The sequence below is a fragment of the Lepidochelys kempii genome, chromosome 1, assembly GCF_965140265.1.
Source record: "Lepidochelys kempii isolate rLepKem1 chromosome 1, rLepKem1.hap2, whole genome shotgun sequence".
Classification (NCBI taxonomy): Eukaryota; Metazoa; Chordata; order Testudines; family Cheloniidae; genus Lepidochelys; species Lepidochelys kempii.
This window is the reverse complement of record NC_133256.1, coordinates 132,129,671-132,149,574: the sequence shown is the minus strand read 5'-3', so window position 1 is coordinate 132,149,574 and position 19,904 is coordinate 132,129,671. Positions and strand designations below refer to the sequence as shown.

General features: G+C 40.8%; 1 protein-coding gene across 10 annotated transcripts in view; it reads left to right on the top strand.

Moving 5' to 3' along the window:
* Positions 1-19,904, top strand: part of MID1 (midline 1) — a 328,111-nt gene that overhangs the window by 283,275 nt on the left and 24,932 nt on the right. For all 10 annotated transcript variants that reach the window (XM_073354729.1, XM_073354742.1, XM_073354749.1 and 7 more), the window contains 3 exons: positions 10,732-10,839; positions 15,117-15,265; positions 19,680-19,807. In XM_073354729.1, the coding sequence (XP_073210830.1) occupies positions 10,732-10,839; positions 15,117-15,265; positions 19,680-19,807 (385 nt within the window). The remainder of the gene's footprint in view (positions 1-10,731; positions 10,840-15,116; positions 15,266-19,679; positions 19,808-19,904) is intronic.

The window sequence follows — 19,904 nt, the reverse complement described above, 5'->3', positions numbered from 1 at the left end:
CTTACTAGTCTGAGTGAACCCCCAAAGCATCACAACCATTCACCACAAAACGGTTGAAGAGGTACCAAGTCACTCAAAGAAGGATCTGAGTACTTCTAAGCCCACCCAAGCACAAACTTCTCAGCCATGTCAACAGTGCAGGAGAAATCCAAGTCCAAAAAAATCATCTCAAAGGATAAGGGCCCAGAAAGCTTAACTTATTCATGAGGCTACCATATTCCCCTGCCTCCCTTCTACTACAGGTAGAAAATTATCAGGCCGATCTGGCTATTTTTTTTTTTTGGCGTCTAGGAGAGAGTGACATGCTTTCTGTTTAAAGCTCCTACCGGATAATAGCCAAAAGCTCAAAGAGAGAATCAGAAAGGGACAATTAGTAGCCAAAATTCTCCTAACAGTGCTTCAGACACCATGGCCAGATCCATGGCCATGGTGGAGATGACATAAAGAGCTTCCTGGTTTCAGACATCAGGTATTCCCAGAGAAGTGCAAGCCCTTTGAAGGCATGGACTGATTCAGTGAGCACAGAGATAACCCTGTACACTGTTTAAAGACTAAAGCTATCTTCAGTCAATCGTGCTTACTTTATGGGGGCTCAACTAGCGGAGGTCCTCTAAGGCAGACTGGGCATCTGGCTATTTTAGAAGTTTTTAGGACCTCCTCTGGTTCCCTCAATGTCCAGTGGTGGCAGTGGCAGGGGATGAGGCTAGTGGGGCTGCCCAATGGAGGAGGGCAGCTGCCAGATGGGGCTGCGAGGAGCAGGCTGACAGGGAAGTGTTATTGCCTTCTCCCCAGCTGCTCCCCACTCCTGGCACAGAGCTGCTCCTGGTGGCACTGCCTGCACTGGTTGGACTTCAGCTGCTTCCCTCCCCCTCCCCCCCCTCCCCGCTCATCCCCCATGGGCTCTGCTGTCTGGGCTGCTTCTGGCCTCTGCTCGGATTCTACTTCAATGGCAAGGAGCTAATTTGAAAAGGTATGGGGGACAGACTAGGGGATGTGGGGCTTGCTGGGAGCCAGACAGGAGGTGCAGACTGGGATGGCAGCGTGTAGGGGACCAAGTGGGGGGTGAATGGGTCTCATTCTGCTTGAGCTGAGCAGCTCCAGGGGAAGGGTTGCAGGAGATACCCAGCCCTGGGCGGGGGAATGCGGACACCAGGGGAGGTTGAGGAGGAAGGATGGGGAGCAGGTCCACAGCCCCAGAGGTCAAGTAGGAGGCTGGAGGATGAGTAAGTTGGTGAGGGGTGCCTTGACCTATTCTTGCATCAGGGTCCTCCAGGGCCTTGTTACGTGACTGAGTGAATCAAAATTCCTCAAGGGCCTCCTGCATACTTACCCACCTGTTAGAGAACTTACTCAACATTATCGTCCGAAAACTCAAAGAACCTCCTTTCAGGCAGCTGCTGGATTGCTCAGCATATCATCTACCCTCAAGAGGGTTTTTCTGGTGGCTCTCTCCATGGCACAGAGGGTAAATGAGCTTGAAGCCTTCATGGCTTAGACTCCTCACACATCCTTTCATAGGGACAAGGTAGTGCTCAGACCACACCCTACATTCATCCCAGTTGTGGTCTCAGAATTTCACCTTAAGTCAGTCATTTTACTGGTCTCTTCCCCAAATCAGACTCAATACAGGAAGAAAAGAAGCTAACATGCTTTGGGCATTTCAAGAGCCTGGCTCTATTACGTTAACAAGACCACACCTTTTAGACTCTCTCTCCACGTCTTTGTGGCTATATCTGGCCCATTGAAAGGTCAAGTCAGAATCCCTGATCAGGTTCTGTATTGTATATCTGCCATCTATCAGATAGCTGGCAAGACCTCTCCCTCTGAATGTCAAGGCACAGCCTGACAGCATCTTCAGCCTGCTTCAGCAATCTCTGAGATCTGCAAGGCAGCAACACGGAGTAACCCTCTGATATTTGTTCATCATCATTACCTTGACATGGCAGCCAGCCATCGGATGCAAAGCCTGGGAAAACCATTCTTTAATTATTATTTGATGAATGCAGCAGAAACCTCTTGTTCCCATCCTCCTGAGTCCATGCTGATACTGTTTGCCAGTCACCTACAGTAGGATCCACACTAGCATTTGAAGAAAGAATAGGTGTTTACTATGACTGGTTCTTTAAGATGTTGTAGTCGGTATGGATCCCACAACCTGTTCTCTGTGCAAAATCTTCAGCAACATAGGCTTTGAATTGCAAAGGAACATGAGGAGGCACAGGGCTTGTGTGTGGCCCCAGTGGATACTGCTATTCAAAAGACTTCTATTTTGAGCACACAAGGGGCATGTGCAGTTACAGTGAGCTCCACACTGACGACATCTTGAAGAAGCACAGTCGTGTAAGTAACCATTTTTTAGTTTTCCTTCTGATCCTGAAAAAAACCAAACACCACTGTCTATGCCTCAGCTGCTGCCACATATGTGGTTGTAGAAAACAACAAAATAACTCTTCTAGCTTCATTTTCCTCAAACCTAGTGTTTATTTTGTTTACAGTCAAAGGCATACACGTCTGGAATGTAATGGCACTGTGATTTTTGTGGTCTTTATCAGAATATTCCAAACACCTTTGATCTGAAGGCTTTTTGGCTGGAAATCTTACAAGAATAGACTTTTCATGAAATTTCTGATCTTTTTAAATACTGATTGGGTTGGAAATATTTGATAATAGCCTTTTTCATGTTGTTTAGTCACTTATCAGTCTGCTCCCAACAGTGGTGCAGAGGCATGTAAAATGACAATATTTTAAAAAATAACACAGACACTCTCCAACCCCAGAAAAAGTTTTATTGGATTCTCTCTTGGGACAAATGTTGGTGACAATCGACCCAAACTGGTTCAGCTACCCTGGCTTAATGGAGACATTGTTCACAAAATTCTTACGTAGCCTATGTAGGTTGCTTTATTTTTGTACTCACCTTTTTTTAAACCTGCTATGAAACTGTCTCTAAATCCAGATTTCCTGGTTAGAGAAAAATGTTGATAAGACCTAGAAAACAAACGAAAACAAAGCCTCCGGCTCACTTGAAATAGGAGATGACCGTTCCTTTCTCCAGCCCCAATTTAGAATAAAAATGTTGTAGATGATCTATTCAGATGGCAAGCTGATTAATATCACATATTTCCAAAGGCACAGTTTGTCATAATTGATAAAAATCAGTGTTGCATTCAGACTAGAAAAAATCTGAAAGAGTTTTATTCCAGTTTTCTTGAGAATGCTACTTTGTGCCTCACATAGTATCAGACAGACATAAAAGAGACATAAAAATGTGACCTCACCGCACACATCCAGTCTCATCATCCAAAGAGATCAAGAAGAAAATGTCTTTTTGTTGCTGATCATCATTCATTATCCCTTATATTTCCATCACATTGTTCTCATGTGTTGGTGTCTCAGTGCACTGATAAGACGATAATTTTTATACCATGAGCTAATTGTCATATTTGGATAAGTTTTTAAAAACAAATTCTTAAAATGGACTTTAAGAAATGTCTTAGAAAAATAGATAATTTACACACTAAGCCATTAAGGAAATGGAGGGGCACAGTCTCTTTTGAAGGTTATGGAAATATTGTGTGGGCACAAATAAAGAACAACATTGGGAAACTGAATTACAATGATATCAATTGTTTTATGAAAACAGTTCACTCAGCTTTTTTTTTTTTAAACCTAGTCTCAAGCTATAATAATGGTTAGGCTTTTGCTGTTCTGAGACCACTCTGCTGATCATGCTGACTAATATTGCCTCATGGTTTCCTTCTACTCTGTCTGTCTGTTGTTTCTTGTCTTATACTTAGATTATCAGTGCCTCAGGACAGGGACCATGTTCTTGTTCTGGTTTGTACAGTGCCTCGCACAGTGGGGTCCAAGTCCATGACAACATCTCCTAGGCACTACAGTAATACAGTAATAAATAATAATCAACAACAAATCCTCCCTTCTGAGAGAAAATATTCAGATAAATGGCAAAAGGCATCCAAGAAGCCATGACACATGCCTTAAGTGCTGCGGACCTACTTTTCATACGAGAAATGTCTTCTATTCATTTGTGTTCTCTCTAAATTGAGACCCAGTTCAGCTCTCTGTTATCCCCATATGATATCTCTGTGGAGTGCAGTGGAGCTACTCTGATTTACCTGTGGGTAACTGAAAACCTAATTTTAGCCCATGGTATTCTTGAAGCAGTTAAATAAAACAAAGAATATTTTAATGTATAGAGGGATGGCTTCATGTGAATGAAGATTATCAATATTATAATTGACAGTTTGATTTTTACTGTATCTAATGAAAGGAGTGTAATTCTTTCATCAGTTTGTGGACTCAAAATCCCTGAAGGATGGTTACAGATCCACATGATGAAAAAGGGGAACGTTTTCAAAGGCACAGGAACATTTAGGCACCTAACTCCCATTGAAAGGCAACAGGAACTTTTGGCTCCCATTTGTACCTCTGGAAATCTCCTGCAAACTCCAGCTCTGTGGGCCAAAATGCACAGTGATGGTGAAGTTACCCTCCTGATGTAAGTGGGAAAATTAGTGTAACTGCCACTGAACTGGCGTTCAGTGAGTGTGAGATGGGACTACCATATTTTACAAGCCTTTCCTGTTTCAGGCCCCTTCCTATTATTTTGCACATCCTAATAAAGTCAAATGGGTGCAAGATACACTACTTTACCACTTACACTGTTTTCTGATCAATTTACCCTTGGCCAGCCTGGACTTAATAAGTAGGCTTTTCTCATCAGAGTAGCCGCTGGCTAGAGTACTTGTTTCATCCCGTCCCTTGGTAAGATTCTGCCAGGAGGGCTCCTATGCAGACTCAACCACAAATTAAACTGCCAACCTCTGATGAACCCCAGAGGGAGAGCTGTACTCCCATGAGGTGAATCTTGCTAGGAGACTACAGAACACTTTTGGCTCAGAGATGTGAATTACACAAGTGCTAGTAGGTGTGAGGTTAGCCCTGTGATTTAACTCTTTGCCAAATTAAGGTTGAGCTAGCAGCAGAAGATTGACTGTAATTGAGTTGTCCATTGTGTTATAATTTTGTGATTTACCAAACATCTGCTAAGGACTTTGAAACCACCACAACCATTTTGCTTATGACCTAAATCACAATTTGACTCAAGTCTCTGAATATGCAAGTCTAGGCAGCCTCTCAGAGAGCAGAACTCTTTGCAAGACAGTCCTCAGTTTTAGTTGAACTAAAACCAGCTGGCCTAATTTCTCCCATTGGGTTAAGGATGTTTGCAGCTACAACTCCCTGTCAGCGCACTGAGGAGCACCCATTTTTCTCTACTTGCCCACTCTCACTCTTGAAGATCAGCCTAGCAGTCATCTTTCTGTTTGGAAAATATTTGAGGTGCTCCCTGAAGAGCCCATTAGTCAGTAAGATGGATCACTGTGTTGAGCCAACATAGGACAACCCAGTTCCCTGAGGGGCCTGGGTGTGTTGCAACTTGCTTCCATAGAATCATAGAATATTAGGGTTGGAAGGGACCTCAGGAGGTCATCTAGTCCAACCCCCTGCTCAAAGCAGGACTGTCATAAATATAAAGGGAAGGGTAACCACCTTTCTGTATACAGTGCTATAAAATCCCTCCTGGCCAGAGGCAAAGTCCTTTTACGTATAAAGGGTTAAGAAGCTCAGGTAACCTGGCTGGCACCTGATCCAAAATGACCACTGAGGGGACAAGATACTTTCAAATCTGGAGTGGGGGAAAAGGCTTTTGTCTGTCTGTGTGATACCTTTGCCGAGAACAGATCAAGGATGCAAGCCCTCCAACTCCTGTAAAGTTAGTAAGTAATCTAGCTAGGAAATGCATTAGGTTTTCTTTGTTTTGGCTTGTGAAATTCGCTGTGCTGGAGGAAATGTGTATTCCTGTTTTTGTGTCTTTTTGTAACTTAAGGTTTTGCCTAGAGGGATTCTCTATGTTTTGAATCTGCCTGCCTGAGAGATTATCTTCCATTCTAATTTCAAAGAGGTGCTTCTTTTACCTTTTTTCTTTCTAATAAAGTTCTGTTTTTTAAGAATCTGATTGGGTTTTTTGGGTCTTAAAAATCGAAGGCTGGTTTCTGCTCATCTTGTTTATTCTCAAGCCTTCCCGGGAAAGGGTGTGTAAGGACTTGGGGGGGATATTTTGAGGAAATAGGAACTCCAAGTGGTCCTTTCCCTGTTCTTTATCTAAATCACTTGGTGGTGGCAGCATACTGTTCAAAGACAAAGCAAAATGTATGTCTTGGAAAAGTTTTTACTAAGCTGGTAAAAATAAGCTTAGGGGGTTTTTCTTGGGGGTCACCACATCTGTACCCTAGAGTTCAGAGTGGGGAGGGAACCCTGACAAGGACCAATCCCCAATTTTTGCCCCAGATCCCTAAATAGCCCCCTCAAGGATTGAGCTCACAACCCTGGATTTAGCAGGCCAATGCTCAAACCACTGAGCTATCCCTCCCCCAAAATTCCAAAGCCTTCCCAACCCCTACCAGATCACAGAGCAAGAAAGAGACTTCTGGCTACTGTGACCACTCATTGATGGAAACACAGGCCACTACTGTTACCTTGTCCTTCCGTCCTATCCTTCACCCCAATCCCCGTTTGTTTAGTTTATTTTACCTGTCGCACATTTTCTACATCTTAGATTGGGAGAACTGTCTTCCAGTTATCGGTTTGTATAGAGCCTGTTTAGAGTCCTTAAGCAGTGCAGAAATAAAAATGATTATTTCATTATCATAACAACAGGACTAGAGTCAGACCTTGTCTCTTTCATGGCAGCAGAGAACAATATCATGTAGCCAAAGCACAAAGCCATACCAGTCTGTTTTAAGTAAATTTCATACTATAAAATAGCAATGTTGTAAAACGGTATTTTAAAGCTATAAAATATTAGGTTGAAAGTAACAGTTAAGGCCCCAATTCAGCAGGGAATCTAGGCTCAGACGTAATTTTTTAAGTTCATGAGTAGTCCCATTGGCTTCACTGGTACTTAAAGTCAGTTAGGCATGTGCTTAATTAAGTACTGAAAAGGGCCTATGTAGCCTGCAACTATAATAAGATAATGTATCAATATTTCAGAGAGGGGTCAGAAAAACCTAGAAAATGAACTAGCTTTTTAATAGTAGTTTTGGACATGCTGTCCAAAAATTTTGAAATACATTTTCTACTTTAATAAAAATTGGATATGTGTTCAAAAGAATTTAAAAATACTTTATTTTTCTAGTTTCAAAGAAAAGAGAAATCTGTCTTCATTGAGTAAGAGATCAAAAAGGGAAAGTTTTGGAACCATTTTATTCATATAATATTGGTGGGTGCATCTTAATTTTTTCCCCTTTCTTAAATAAACTTGGCACTAAATAAAACATTGTTGTCTATATTTAGCCCTAGTGTGACTCCCCTGATGTCTGGAGAGTTACACTATAGATGAATTTGGTCCTATAGGCTAATTTAATCATTGATATAAATAATGGTGATAGAAATTACACATTGAGTGGAAGCTAGTCAGAAATCCTGTTTAAGTGATAAAGTAATTAATCTAAGCACCAGTCAACCATGACATAAGTGAGCACTGACATAAAAAGAGTTGCACCCATTTATACCTAGCCTGAGTTTTACCTTAATTTATACCAGTTTGGGATTCCTTGCTTTGTCAAAAGGAATTTCAATCCATGTAGTCAACCAGAACTCGGAAGAAGGGCAGGTCTGTGGTTAGAAAATAGTACAATTGGTTAAAAGCAGTTCTGCAGAGGTGCAGGATGACAAAAGTGACCAGTGGGAGCATGCGTCAGAAGACCAGGTTGTAGGTGGTCATGCCTAGTAGTCAGAGTCAAAGTCAAAACCAAATTCAGAGTCTAAATGCCAAATCCAAGAGTCAAGACAAAGTCAGAACCAGGAACCAAGGCCAAGGGTCAGAACTCTAGTCAGAATCCAAATGCCAGAGCCAAGGGTAAAGACTGAGTCAGAGCCAGGAATCAGAGCCAAGGGTGAGAAATGGATTACCAAGAGTCAGGGAAAGCAGGGCTGGTTCCAAGGTAGCAGCAAGGCTGGAACTGGTCTGGAATAAGGCCAGGTGCAGGGCAGGGTCTAGGTTTGGAGCAGGGCAGGAACAGGACTTGCGAGTGAGGCGAGCACATGGAGGCAGAGAAGCTGCAGACAGGGGTATTGAATAGTCACAAAACCTCTGCAGCTGCTGGCCTTAAGGGCAAGCCACCTGACTGCCAGAGGCAATCGTGGCTCTGCTGTGGCCCAATTGCATTGACTGACAGCCTGACAACTGGGCAGGCAGAGCTGCAGGCCCTCATTTCTGACAGCAAGTAAAATAGATTGTTACTAACATCTCTAATGCACACACCATTGAAAATAGGCCCACGTTTCCTCTTCACCTATGTCAGGGCAGACGTCTCCAGCACCACACAGGCCCCTCCTCCAGGGTTATTGAACCAAACAGCATTTCAATATTGAAAATACATTTAAGTATTATAAAACTGCTACCTCTATTAATGCTTGAGCCTATGGTATATGTGGCTAAATCTTGTTTGTTATGGAAATAAAATCAGGGTTTTGTACCCTACAGTTAGTAGGCTGAGGGGCATAAAGGCTGTTCAGATAAGAGGGCACTTTGTAAAATTGGCCCTGATCCAATAATGTGTTTAAGCATGTTGTCATAAATATAAAGGGAAGGGTAAACCCCTTTGAAATCCCTCCTGGCCAGGGGAAAGCTCCTCTCACCTGTAAAGGGTTAAGAAGCTAAAGGTAACCTCGCTGGCACCTGACCAAAATGACCAATGAGGAGACAAGATACTTTCAAAAGCTGGGAGGAGGGAGAGAAACAAAGGGTCTGTGTCTGTCTGTAGTCGTCTTGGCCGGGGACAGAACAGGAATGGAGTCTTAGAACTTTTAGTAAGTAATCTAGCTAGGTATGTGTTAGATTATGATTTCTTTAAATGGCTGAGAAAAAAATTGTGCTGAATAGAATAACTATTTCTGTCTGTGTATCTTTTTTGTAACTTAAGGTTTTGCCTAGAGGGGTTCTCTATGTTTTGAATCTAATTACCCTGTAAGATATCTACCATCCTGATTTTACAGGGGGGATTTCTTTATTTCTATTTACTTCTATTTTTTATTAAAAGTCTTCTTGTAAAACACTGAATGCTTTTTCATTGTTCTCAGATCCAAGGGTTTGGGTCTGTGGTCACCTATGCAAATTGGTGAGGCTTTTTATCCAACATTTCCCAGGAAAGGGGGAGTGCAAGTGTTGGGAGGATTGTTCATTGTTCTTAAGATCCAAGGGTCTGGGTCTGTAGTCACCTAGGCAAATTGGTGAGGCTTTTTACCAAACCTTGTCCAGGAAGTGGGGTGCAAGGTTTTGGGAAGTATTTTGGGGGGAAGGACGCGTCCAAACAGCTCTTCCCCAGTAATCAGTATTAGTTTGGTGGTGGTAGCGGCCAGTCCAAGGTGTAATATTTTGTACCTTGGGGAAGTTTTGACCTAAGCTGGTAAAGATAAGCTTAGGAGGTTTTTCATGCAGGTCCCCACATCTGTACCCTAGAGTTCAGAGTGGGGGAGGAACCGTGACACATGTGCTTAAATTTAAGTACAGGGGACTATTAATGTGCTTAAAGGTCAATACATGTTTTGCTGGATTAGGGTCCTTTTTGTAATCTCTGGTCAAGGAGCTGTCCGTTTACTTGTCTGTAAATATCATTCTTGTTGCACTCTATAAATACTATAATGTAAAGATGAGATACAATAGCCTACCCTCCATTTCCTTAAGCATTGTGTTCTAGAAGTTTTTTATAATGCTTGAATTTTAAACAATGTCTACACTGTATATTCCTTCTGTCAACTAGTGATATACTCTGAAACAACCATTGTTATACATTTAGTTTCTCGAATGTAGAATATATAAAAAAGAGCTGTTTGAAAAGTGGTATTCTTCCCACCCACCCAACCCCCTGGAACATTTTGACTTTAAACTGAAAACCCCAAAGCTTTTTGACTGAAATAATTTTTTTAAAAAAATCTGTTTTTTGGGACGTTTGGGGTGGGGGGGGTATACAAAGTGAAATTTTGCACAGAAAGCAAACATTTTGCATGGACATTTTTGTATCTCCCTCTGCCCCGCCTCCACCCACTTTTCCATTAAAAAACAGTTTTGAGAAAAAAAATTGACCAGCCAAGAGACCTCTCTCTCTCTCTCTCTCTCTCTCTCTCTCTCTCTCTCTCTCTCTCTCTCTCTAATCACAATTATTTTAACACTATTTTGTTACTGAAGAAGAATGGCAAGAATCTCAAATACACCTAATATATTAAACAATTAACCTTTTCCATGGGCTGTTGTGTATAAGCTGTGGTAATAAGCTACATATGTGTTCTTTATTTGAACCCTACTTAGGTCTCGATTCTGAGAGGTGCTAAGCACCCAGTGAGGGATAGTAAGGGCTCTCAACACTCACTGATGTCAAGTAGAGTTGAGGTTACACAGCACCTGACAGGCCATATTTGACTTTGGTTAGAAATACTGATGAGTTTGTCTGTACAGTGATACATTATGAAAATGCTCTGTCTGGACTTTTGAATTTTCATTATTTCACAAGAGTCAGAAGAGGGAAAATAAACAGAAGACAATTTGTAAAACAAAAAGAAAAATACAAAAAATTTTTTAGAAATGATCATTTTAAATTAAAAATAGAATGAAAAAGACCAGACCTTTTCTAACCAAGGTGACTTGCTTTTCAGGTGAATGCATCACGACAAGAAACCAAGCTGACAGAGGAATGTGACCTGCTCATTGAAATAATCCAACAGAGACGACAAATTATTGGAACCAAAATAAAGGAAGGGAAGGTAAGTGCTCTTCTCCCGATAGTTCAAATGGGTCAGCAGTGTTTCTTCATGCTCTGTAACCTCTGTGATTTCTTGACTTAATGTGCTAGGAATACACACTTACAAGAGTCCTTGGATACTCCTTGCCATCTGTAACTTTTAGGTGAACTGAGATGCTGTCTGCTGTCTGCATTGGGTAAACATTCAGTCATTGCTTAAAACTTATTGAGTGTTAAACACCAAAATCGCATAAGGTTAGATTAAGGTTCTTTTTTTGTGATGTAATATGATTTTTAAAAATCAAATAATTTATGTAATATTTTCCCACAGGGATGTGATTTCACTTATCAAAAGATATTTATAAAAAGAGGGACTAAAAAAACTTTTACTTTATCAGAAATCTGAAGGCATTTGCCCATAGCAAGAATTTACTGTATCACAGGACTTGCTCTCCAGTCATCTGCATTAATATTTTATTCCATACAGATATAAATTGTTTATTAAAGACATTTATACAAAATAACTCGACAGACAAGAGCAATTACTTTCAAGATAACACTTCTTTAAAGACTGTAACGGGGAACTTTAACTTGTATTTTACAGAAAGTGGTATGAGATTTTTACTATCTAAAAATATTGGGAATGTAAATTCAATGCCATTGCTTTCCTAATAACTGCAGGACAGTGGTTGTTAGTGTCAACCTAATGAATGAGGCAAATATCAGATATGCATTCAAGTTTTAAATTGATCTAGCTACCTGGTAAATTAAGGAACATCTTAGTTTTAGATCATTATTCTTGTTTCTTTTGGAGCATGGTGTTTATTCTTTACCTGCTAAAGTAGCTGGAAGAGTGAAACATAAACTCTTCTAGTGTGGGAAAAGCTCAGACAAGGAATAAAGTCAAGGGGAGGTTAAATGGTTCACTTAGCTGTCAAGATATTCCAATTAACTTGAAATTAAAAAGGCTGTCGGCGAGGGCTGATTTAAACATGTTTGAAGACCACAGTTCCCATTCCTTATTTGACAGATCTTGAACTTCATGATATTAACAAAATACATCTCCCTTCAAGATGTAGTAAGCCAGCCTTCTGCATAATCTTCTTGGCTGTATTTCTGTATACATTGAGACCAACCCTACTGCCCTCAAAGTTCATGGCAAACTTCCTGTTCATTGGGAGCTGCCCATTATGCATATAGATTTCATCTTTAAAAGATCCTTCACCAGATTCTGATCTCAGTTACGCCAATGAAAACTTGTAGAGTTCATTAGTTACTTTGGATTTTCTCCAGTGTAACTAGGATCAGACTGTGCCCCATTCTTTTTTCTGTTAAAAAAAATCAGACTTCTAATAACCCCATAAACACTTGAAAAATATCTGGTTCCTTCCTAAAATCTGCATCACTTGCACACTCTGGATTGTTTTGATGAGGCTCTTCATTACTGACAAGGTTGCTGCTAATGATTTGTTTTTAAGAAATATTTTTAAACAAATATTAAAGACCTGTTTGTGCCCAGCCCCCTGTATGGGAATGTGAGGCCACAAGAAAACCTCCAGAGGCCAGGGAGTCCTTGCACAACACTGAAAAAGTTTCTACCTGTTTTCCAACAATGGTGCAGCAGCTATACCAGTACTATCAACAGGGTAAGCACTGGTATAGACAGGGGTCAGGCATTTTTATCAACATGTCATGAAACCCTGCTCAGAGCGGCTGGAAAACAAGTACAAAATATTCTAGTTTAGATCTACCTAAGGAGCCCAGAGATAGAGCTACCACCTATATGTGCCTAGCTAATGGGTCAAGGCAGGGGTGGAGCCATGTCCTGTCCCCCCTCCTACGCACTGACCAGCGAAGCCACAGAACAGAGTGCATGTCGCACCTTCTTTAAAGAAGGTTTCAGAGTAACAGCCGTGTTAGTCTGTATTCGCAAAAAGAAAAGGAGGACTTGTGGCACCTTAGAGACTAACCAATTTATTAGAGCATAAGCTGAAGTGAGCTGTAGCTCACGAAAGCTTATGCTCTAATAAATTGGTTAGTCTCTAAGGTGCCACAAGTCCTCCTTTTCTTCTTTAAAGAAGGAATGTCAGCTGTTCCACAAAGGAGTTCTAGAAGGCACAGTACCTGCCAAACTCCCCTTTGGCCTATGACTTTGGCTACAGAGCTATGGCCTCCAGACTGGAGCTCCAGCTGTTGTTATTAGGATGAAGGCTCTGACATGGGACTGTGGCTGTGGGCAACAGCTCAGCCCTTAATGCACTGTTGTATACTTGTGTAATCACGTGAAGTGTACTTAACTGAACAAGGCATTTAAATATCAAACAGGTAAGATGTGTTAAGCATAGAGGACATTCCTGCAATAGAGGAAGGGAGGTTCTTCCTTTCCAGATTTATCATCTATTGTGTATATAAAGAAGCTGAAAAATGCTAATTCAGACGTTTGGCCTGCCAACCAGGAAAGTGTCCTCTGGTGCCTAAAGCACATTGTGTGACATTTGTTCAGTTAATTACTTGGATTGTTAATGAATACCATGGTAAAGAGTTGAACAAGATTTGCATGTTTAGGCAGTGAATGTGTCACTGCCTAGGGCAATATATGCCGAAATGCTGTCTCTTCATGAATGCACATATAGAGCATATCTTGTGCTGCACAGAACAATCCCCAGCATACGTACAGTATCTAAACAAATGGCTCGTTTCCTAGCTATCTACCTACCCCCGTACAGTGTGTTCATGAGAAACGATCAGTTAAGTGAGGGCTGGATTGTGACCCCTTTCCTCACATAAGTTACCTACTGGTTTCAGTGGGACTACTCTTGTGAGTAAGTGCTCACCAATGTGAGTATTGGTTGTGCAATCTAATCCTTAGGGCAGGGAGATGCTGTTTGGTAAATTATATCAATAATGAATTATGCTGAAAGTATATTATGATCTTTTTTCTTTGAAGAGCAGGTGACAAATGTTTGTTTCATTCAAATACTCAACAATAGTAGCAGCCAACCACAATAAATACGCTGTAGCAGTAGATCACATTAGGAACCAGCCAGAACATTAACGTCATCACCATTTGTACGTTTCTGTAGCAATTTTTCTCCATTCATTGCTTGTATTTTGTAGGAAAATATCAATGTTAAAGATTTTCAGCCTTCTTCAACATTGACCTTTGTTTTTTTAAAGTTTCCTGAAAGGAATATTTTACTTTTGCTTGTGGACTCTATTGTCCTAAAGCAAATTAATATGTACCCTCACCTTCACTCAGCATGCATAACTCCCATTGCAGTCAATTATCTGGCAGTAGAGCGAGCAACTACAGTGTTTATTATTTAATTAATGAGACTCTTAGAGTTTGTGTTAAATTTAGTATACAATTCTGATCTTTCTGCTAATCCACTTAATCATTAATTTCCTGATTTTATACATAGCTGGGGCTTAATGTCCTTCTGAGGTCCAAAGTTATTAGATTTCCTTCCTTTTTTTCCCCTCCTCTTGGAACTATGTGGTGGTGATGATAATGATTTTATAGAAATAGGAAGGATTCCCAGAGCATTCAGGAACTAAGAGGCTTCAGGAGCCAACATTGTCTCTAAAAGGCAGATTGATTGTTCCCCTCCCTAGCCTTCCAGCTAATGGTACTTTCCAGGACAAAGTCATATCTCATGTGGATTTCCTGACTGGCTATTTCCTTGCTACGTATAGCAGAAGCACAATCAATTCTCCATTTATAGCTGTGCTTCTGAGTAGCCAAATTCATTCCACAAGACAGGTTAGGATCTGAACAAACATAAAATAAAATAAAAAGGATGAACATTTATTTATTGTTAGTGAACATGAACCAAGCCCCTTCATCAAATTTTGTTTTCGTGTCATTTTTGTGTAAACCAATTCGGGACTAAAGAAAAGTAATGAGCCTTGTAAACTGCTCTTAACGCATTTCTCATCACTTCAGGGAAATGGTTATCAAAATACTTTTTAGTTATCATGTAAGCAGAAAGTGCCAGGAAATGACGTCTTGCTGAAGGAAAATAGGCTAGCTGTGCTTGTTTTGGCTCCCCTCTGTTGTTTCCAGTGTGGAAAAAGTTGATGTAGAAAGAACAAATCTGTCCTCTTGTAAAATAGCACATAGCTTTTACTTGGCTAATGTGGCCTATGAGTAAAGCGGGTTGAAAAGAGGCTCTTTCCTGTCAGGTAAGCCACTGATGTTAACACCCCATTTGCACTATGGCCATGAGCACAAAGTGTAAACGCTAATGTGATTTGTGAGCACGTGGATCTGACTCTTTTCTTATGTTTTTGTTCAAGGTGGTGAGACTGAGAAAACTGGCTCAGCAGATTGCAAACTGCAAACAGTGCATTGAACGCTCTACATCTCTCATCTCTCAGGCCGAACAGTCTCTGAAGGAGAATGATCATGCACGCTTCTTGCAGACGGCTAAAAATATCACTGAGAGGTAAAGGCATGGACTGCTAGGGAATTTCCTCCTGGCAGATGCAAGAGCTTAAAGTTAGGGCAGTTGATTGGTCATGATTGCCCTCTTGTCTTTCTTGTCTTGCTGTAGGTGCCTTCAAAGAATAAAGGGGGGCTGAATTGCTTTATTCTACCCTAATGATCATTGGTATTGCCTTGAAATGTCAAGGTCCTTTCTATAATATTAAATCAAAACACCTATTTAAAAGAGGAAAGACACATGAGAATGGAACTGCTTTCAGTATTGTTTCATGATCCTCATCATCCATAGATGAAGAAGGGGGCATAGTTATACATGGAAATTGATAAATACTAATCGGTAGTTTGGCGATAAGTACAGTTATAATTAGAGCTGGCCAGAAACTGTAATTCCCCATTCTATGGGAAATTGGAAATTTAAAAGGAAAAAAAATCCAAAGTGGAAAGAAAAATGAACTTTCCTGAAGGATCGGAATTTCAAACCGTTTCTGAGGCTCCCTAAGCTGCCAAACCGTTTCTGAGGCTCCCTAAGCCTCACCAGGTGAGGAACCAGGCAACTTTCTGCCTGGGAGCCAGATAGCTTGGGGAATCTGGAAACCAGCATTCCCAGGCTTTTGAGCTGCTGAAGGATGGGGAGCCTGGAAACCCAGGTCGCCAAGGAACAGGAAGCCTGGGCGCTCTGGGGCCAGGGCTCGTAAGGCTTCAGGCTCCTGGCTTCCTATTAGCCTGCCAGGCAGGCCACAAGAAGCGGAAGCCTGGGCTGCTGAAGAGCCACAAGCCTTGCAGACTGGGCTCCTGGGCAGCCAGCCAAGGAGCTTCATGGGTGAGCTGGCAGTAGATGAGGTCGATTTCCAGTGGAACCCTGCCTGGATTCCATTCTGCTGGAATTTCATTAAAATCTACACGTTCCCATGAAAATGTCTAACTAGGTGTCGATATTCCATTGAGATAGGGGAAAAAAAAGCAAAGTAGCTGTAACTATGATAAAATGGAGTCTACACTATAACAAAAAAAAAAGAAGTGGAGCACATATTTGGAGCTTGTCTTTCTACTAATATTTACATCTTTGTCCAACAGTTCTTTTTTGGCTATGGGGTTACTTTGTCTTCACATGATACAGCTAGTGTTAAGTGCTGGCCTAGTCTAAGTCATAAGGATCTGTGTTGTTATTTATTTTATGTTTTATTCTTTCTACTTCTTTGAGACACCCTCTCTGCAGATGACTGAAATCGCAAAACAATGCCTTTATCCCTCAGAGATTTCTTTACTTCATCTCTGATATAAACCAGTGGCATACACTGGAGTGTTGGGAGTAGATTTGGAATGTCAGTTTATTCCTGAATAAAAAATTAAGCCCAGATCCTACAAAGACTATTACATGTCCTTAACTTTAAATATTCTGAGTTAGTCCCATTGACATAACATGGATCTATACATCGTGTGTAAATTTTACCACGTGTAATAGAATTTTCAGCCATGGAGCCTAAATTTGATTTGGCTGTGTTAGACTCACTTTTGGTGTTTACTTTATGGGCCAGTCTCTGTCACCTTTTAATAATTGTATTTTACTCCACAAGCAGTCCCTTTGAAGTTAATGGGACCACTCATTTAGTAAAGTACAATTCAACATGAGTAAGGGTGTGGGAATTTGGCCACCTCTCAATATTCTGGAGAATTAATCTTTGGGCAGAAATATTTGCAGATACAATATATTTTCAGTGAGTGTTAGAATATTCACAGAAAGTGCATTTTGAACTCATAAACATTAATATATTTGCACCAGACATGTGATGGCAAGAGTTTCACTCATCCAGTCAGAGAACAGTAATAACCCCATGTGACAGATGTGTTCAGTCAAAATTAATCCAATGCTTCTTGCATATTATAGGCCTGTACCTATGACAAAATGTTCATGAATAGAGCTGGTTGGAAATCTTCTGACAAAACATTTTCATTGGAAAATGCCAGTTCATGAAACCTGAAATTACTTGTGGAATTTCACCAAATCATTGTCAACATTCCAGTGGAACCCTGTGTGGTTCCCTGCCAGTTTGCCTGATTGGCTACTGGAGAGACCTGTGATGCAAACTGCTCCAAGGCTGGGGACCCCAGGCTTCCAGGGTCCATGGGTCTGGGGCAGGCCCATCATGTAGACTGCTCCTGGGCTGGGGACCCAAGGGCTTCCAGACTCCCTTGCCAACTGGGTCCCTGTATTGTTCAGTTTTTGAATAGGCAATCCTGGAACAAGCCAGCCTGGGAGTCTGGAAGGCCTGGGTTCCCTGACCCCAGGGTAATCCACATGGCAGGTCTGCCCTGGAGCCACAGATCCTGGGAACCCTTGCAACTGCTGAGTGACATTGATACTCTTGTGAGCTTCACCACTGCTAATAGAAATAGAAAGAATGTCAGTTATAGCCAGCAGCTGTCACTCTGGGGAGTATATTTTGGTTCAAAAACTCCATGTGTCAGTGTTTTCAAAAGAAAATTTAGGGATGGATTTCTGAATCAAAACAAAACCACATTTCAAAACATTAAAATTTCTCATGAGCCAGAAATGTGAGTTTAGGCCAGCTCTACTTGTGAACAGTCTGTGGACCAATGAATAATTTCAAAGAAGAATAAATCCGAGAAAATCATAAACTGCTCACAGACAATTTACAAAATGGAGAAAGAGGCTAAATTTGTTCAATAAATTATTCACCACAAATGATTCTCTCAGCTCTAGTGATGTGTAAAACGTTGCTTGCTGCTAGAGTATACATTTAGTCACCTCTACAGGGCCCTGAGCTCCAGTGGCTAAAACTGATTTCTTAAAGTTACGTACACTGCATTTTTTCATGCACATATTTCAAAGGAAATGCAATATAAAATTCTTTGCTGTGGGCACAGTGGGAAACCATGCTTACCACAGGAGTTTTTAGTTAGTGGGTTGTTCATCCTATGAATGAAATCCACTTCCTTTACATAAAGCCTTAGTAATCAGATGCTATATGAGTGAAGTGCTGGAGAGAGAGCTGGGGGAAGTGAAATCTACTGAACCAGAATGACATAGGTCTACAGTATGCCATTTGCTCATTACGTTGTGGGCACAGAATCCACCTAAAATGCATGCCATCACACGTGTAATAGCATCATTTGTCCAACCTATGCGTGGCCAGTGTAGAGACCTTTTCCATATAGGGTGTCTGGAGACACCCAGGAGCAGCTGTTGTGTTCACAAATCCACTTCTGTACTTCCCAGCAACCCCAGTGTGGGGCCTCTGGTACAGAAGGCCAGGTATAAAAATTTTGGCCAAACCTAATGTAATATAAGGTCCAAAATAAATTAATGAGTCTTTTTTTCCTTTAGGGATAGAAACATTAGGGCCAAATTGTTATTGACCCTTTAGTGAAAATGGGGAAGAGTGCTAGAAACTTCCTCACTGTGTGCCAACACTTACACGTGCAGTCCCTACAATAGACCTCATCCACACTAACATAATTACCTGAGTGTCAGCCACAGTCTCAGCAGAACCAATGATGAAGATGATTAACTGCAGTTATAGAACAGGAGAAACCTCATTCAGCACAGTTTCAGAAAACCATTCTTAAAATCCTGGTGAGATGGATGGTCAAATAGATATGAATTCTCTCCTGAATTTTCTGTAAACATCACAATCCACTTACACTCCTGGTTCCCGCTGACACGTCTTTGAGATATCAGCCTGAAAAGTTCCAAATGCAGCATCTATCTTAGACCTAATTTTCCTGGAAAATCTCATCTACAGATGCATGACGTTTACTGGAAAAATAAATACAATTTTTGATGTGAGCTAGGCAAGAAAGTATTTCAGGTTTGAAAAAACATTATTCTGCACGTTCAAAAGGCTAAGCATTTCAAGATAAAACATCCTGACATCTGTTTGTTTAATCTTCACTCTGCACTTTTTGAAGTTGAAAATTATGTAACTTGTTTAACAACTGGGGGAAGTGTGACAGTCTGAACCAAAACCACAGTTTTTGAGACAGATGTGCAAAGGAATGCCTGGAGCAGGAAGCTGCTTAACAAGGCAGTAGTTGAGAGAGATACAGCATCTGTTCAGGACTGTTTAATACACAGCAGAAGCAAATAAAAATACTTCTAAGAAGAATTTTGTTCAACAGGAGAAGGAAAAAACCCTGCTTTTCCATTTTTTAAAACCTATTGATGTTTGATCATAATTTTGTTATCGTTGTAGGGTAAAATAGTTCAACATAGCAAAATCGGAGGCAGCCATGTAATTACTTACTTACAGAAGTAAGAATGCAGGATACAGCACTAAATTACCGTAATGTGTTTTTAAAAATGGTTGTAAAAATGTGACAATTTGGGTTTGATGATTCTGATGATTAGGAGATGAATGTGAAAGCTACTGCATCCTTGTGTTTTTCCATTATAGGGTCTCCATGGCTACTGCATCCTCTCAAGTGTTAATCCCTGAAATTAATCTCAATGATACTTTCGATACTTTTGCGCTTGATTTTACCAGGGAGAAAAAATTGCTGGAATGCCTCGATTATCTTACAGGTATTTTTTTAAACGATTAATTCACTTGTAAAATAGTATGACCATGATTGTCACGTTCCCATCCTTATTAGACTCCCTGCATGGATTACCCATAACA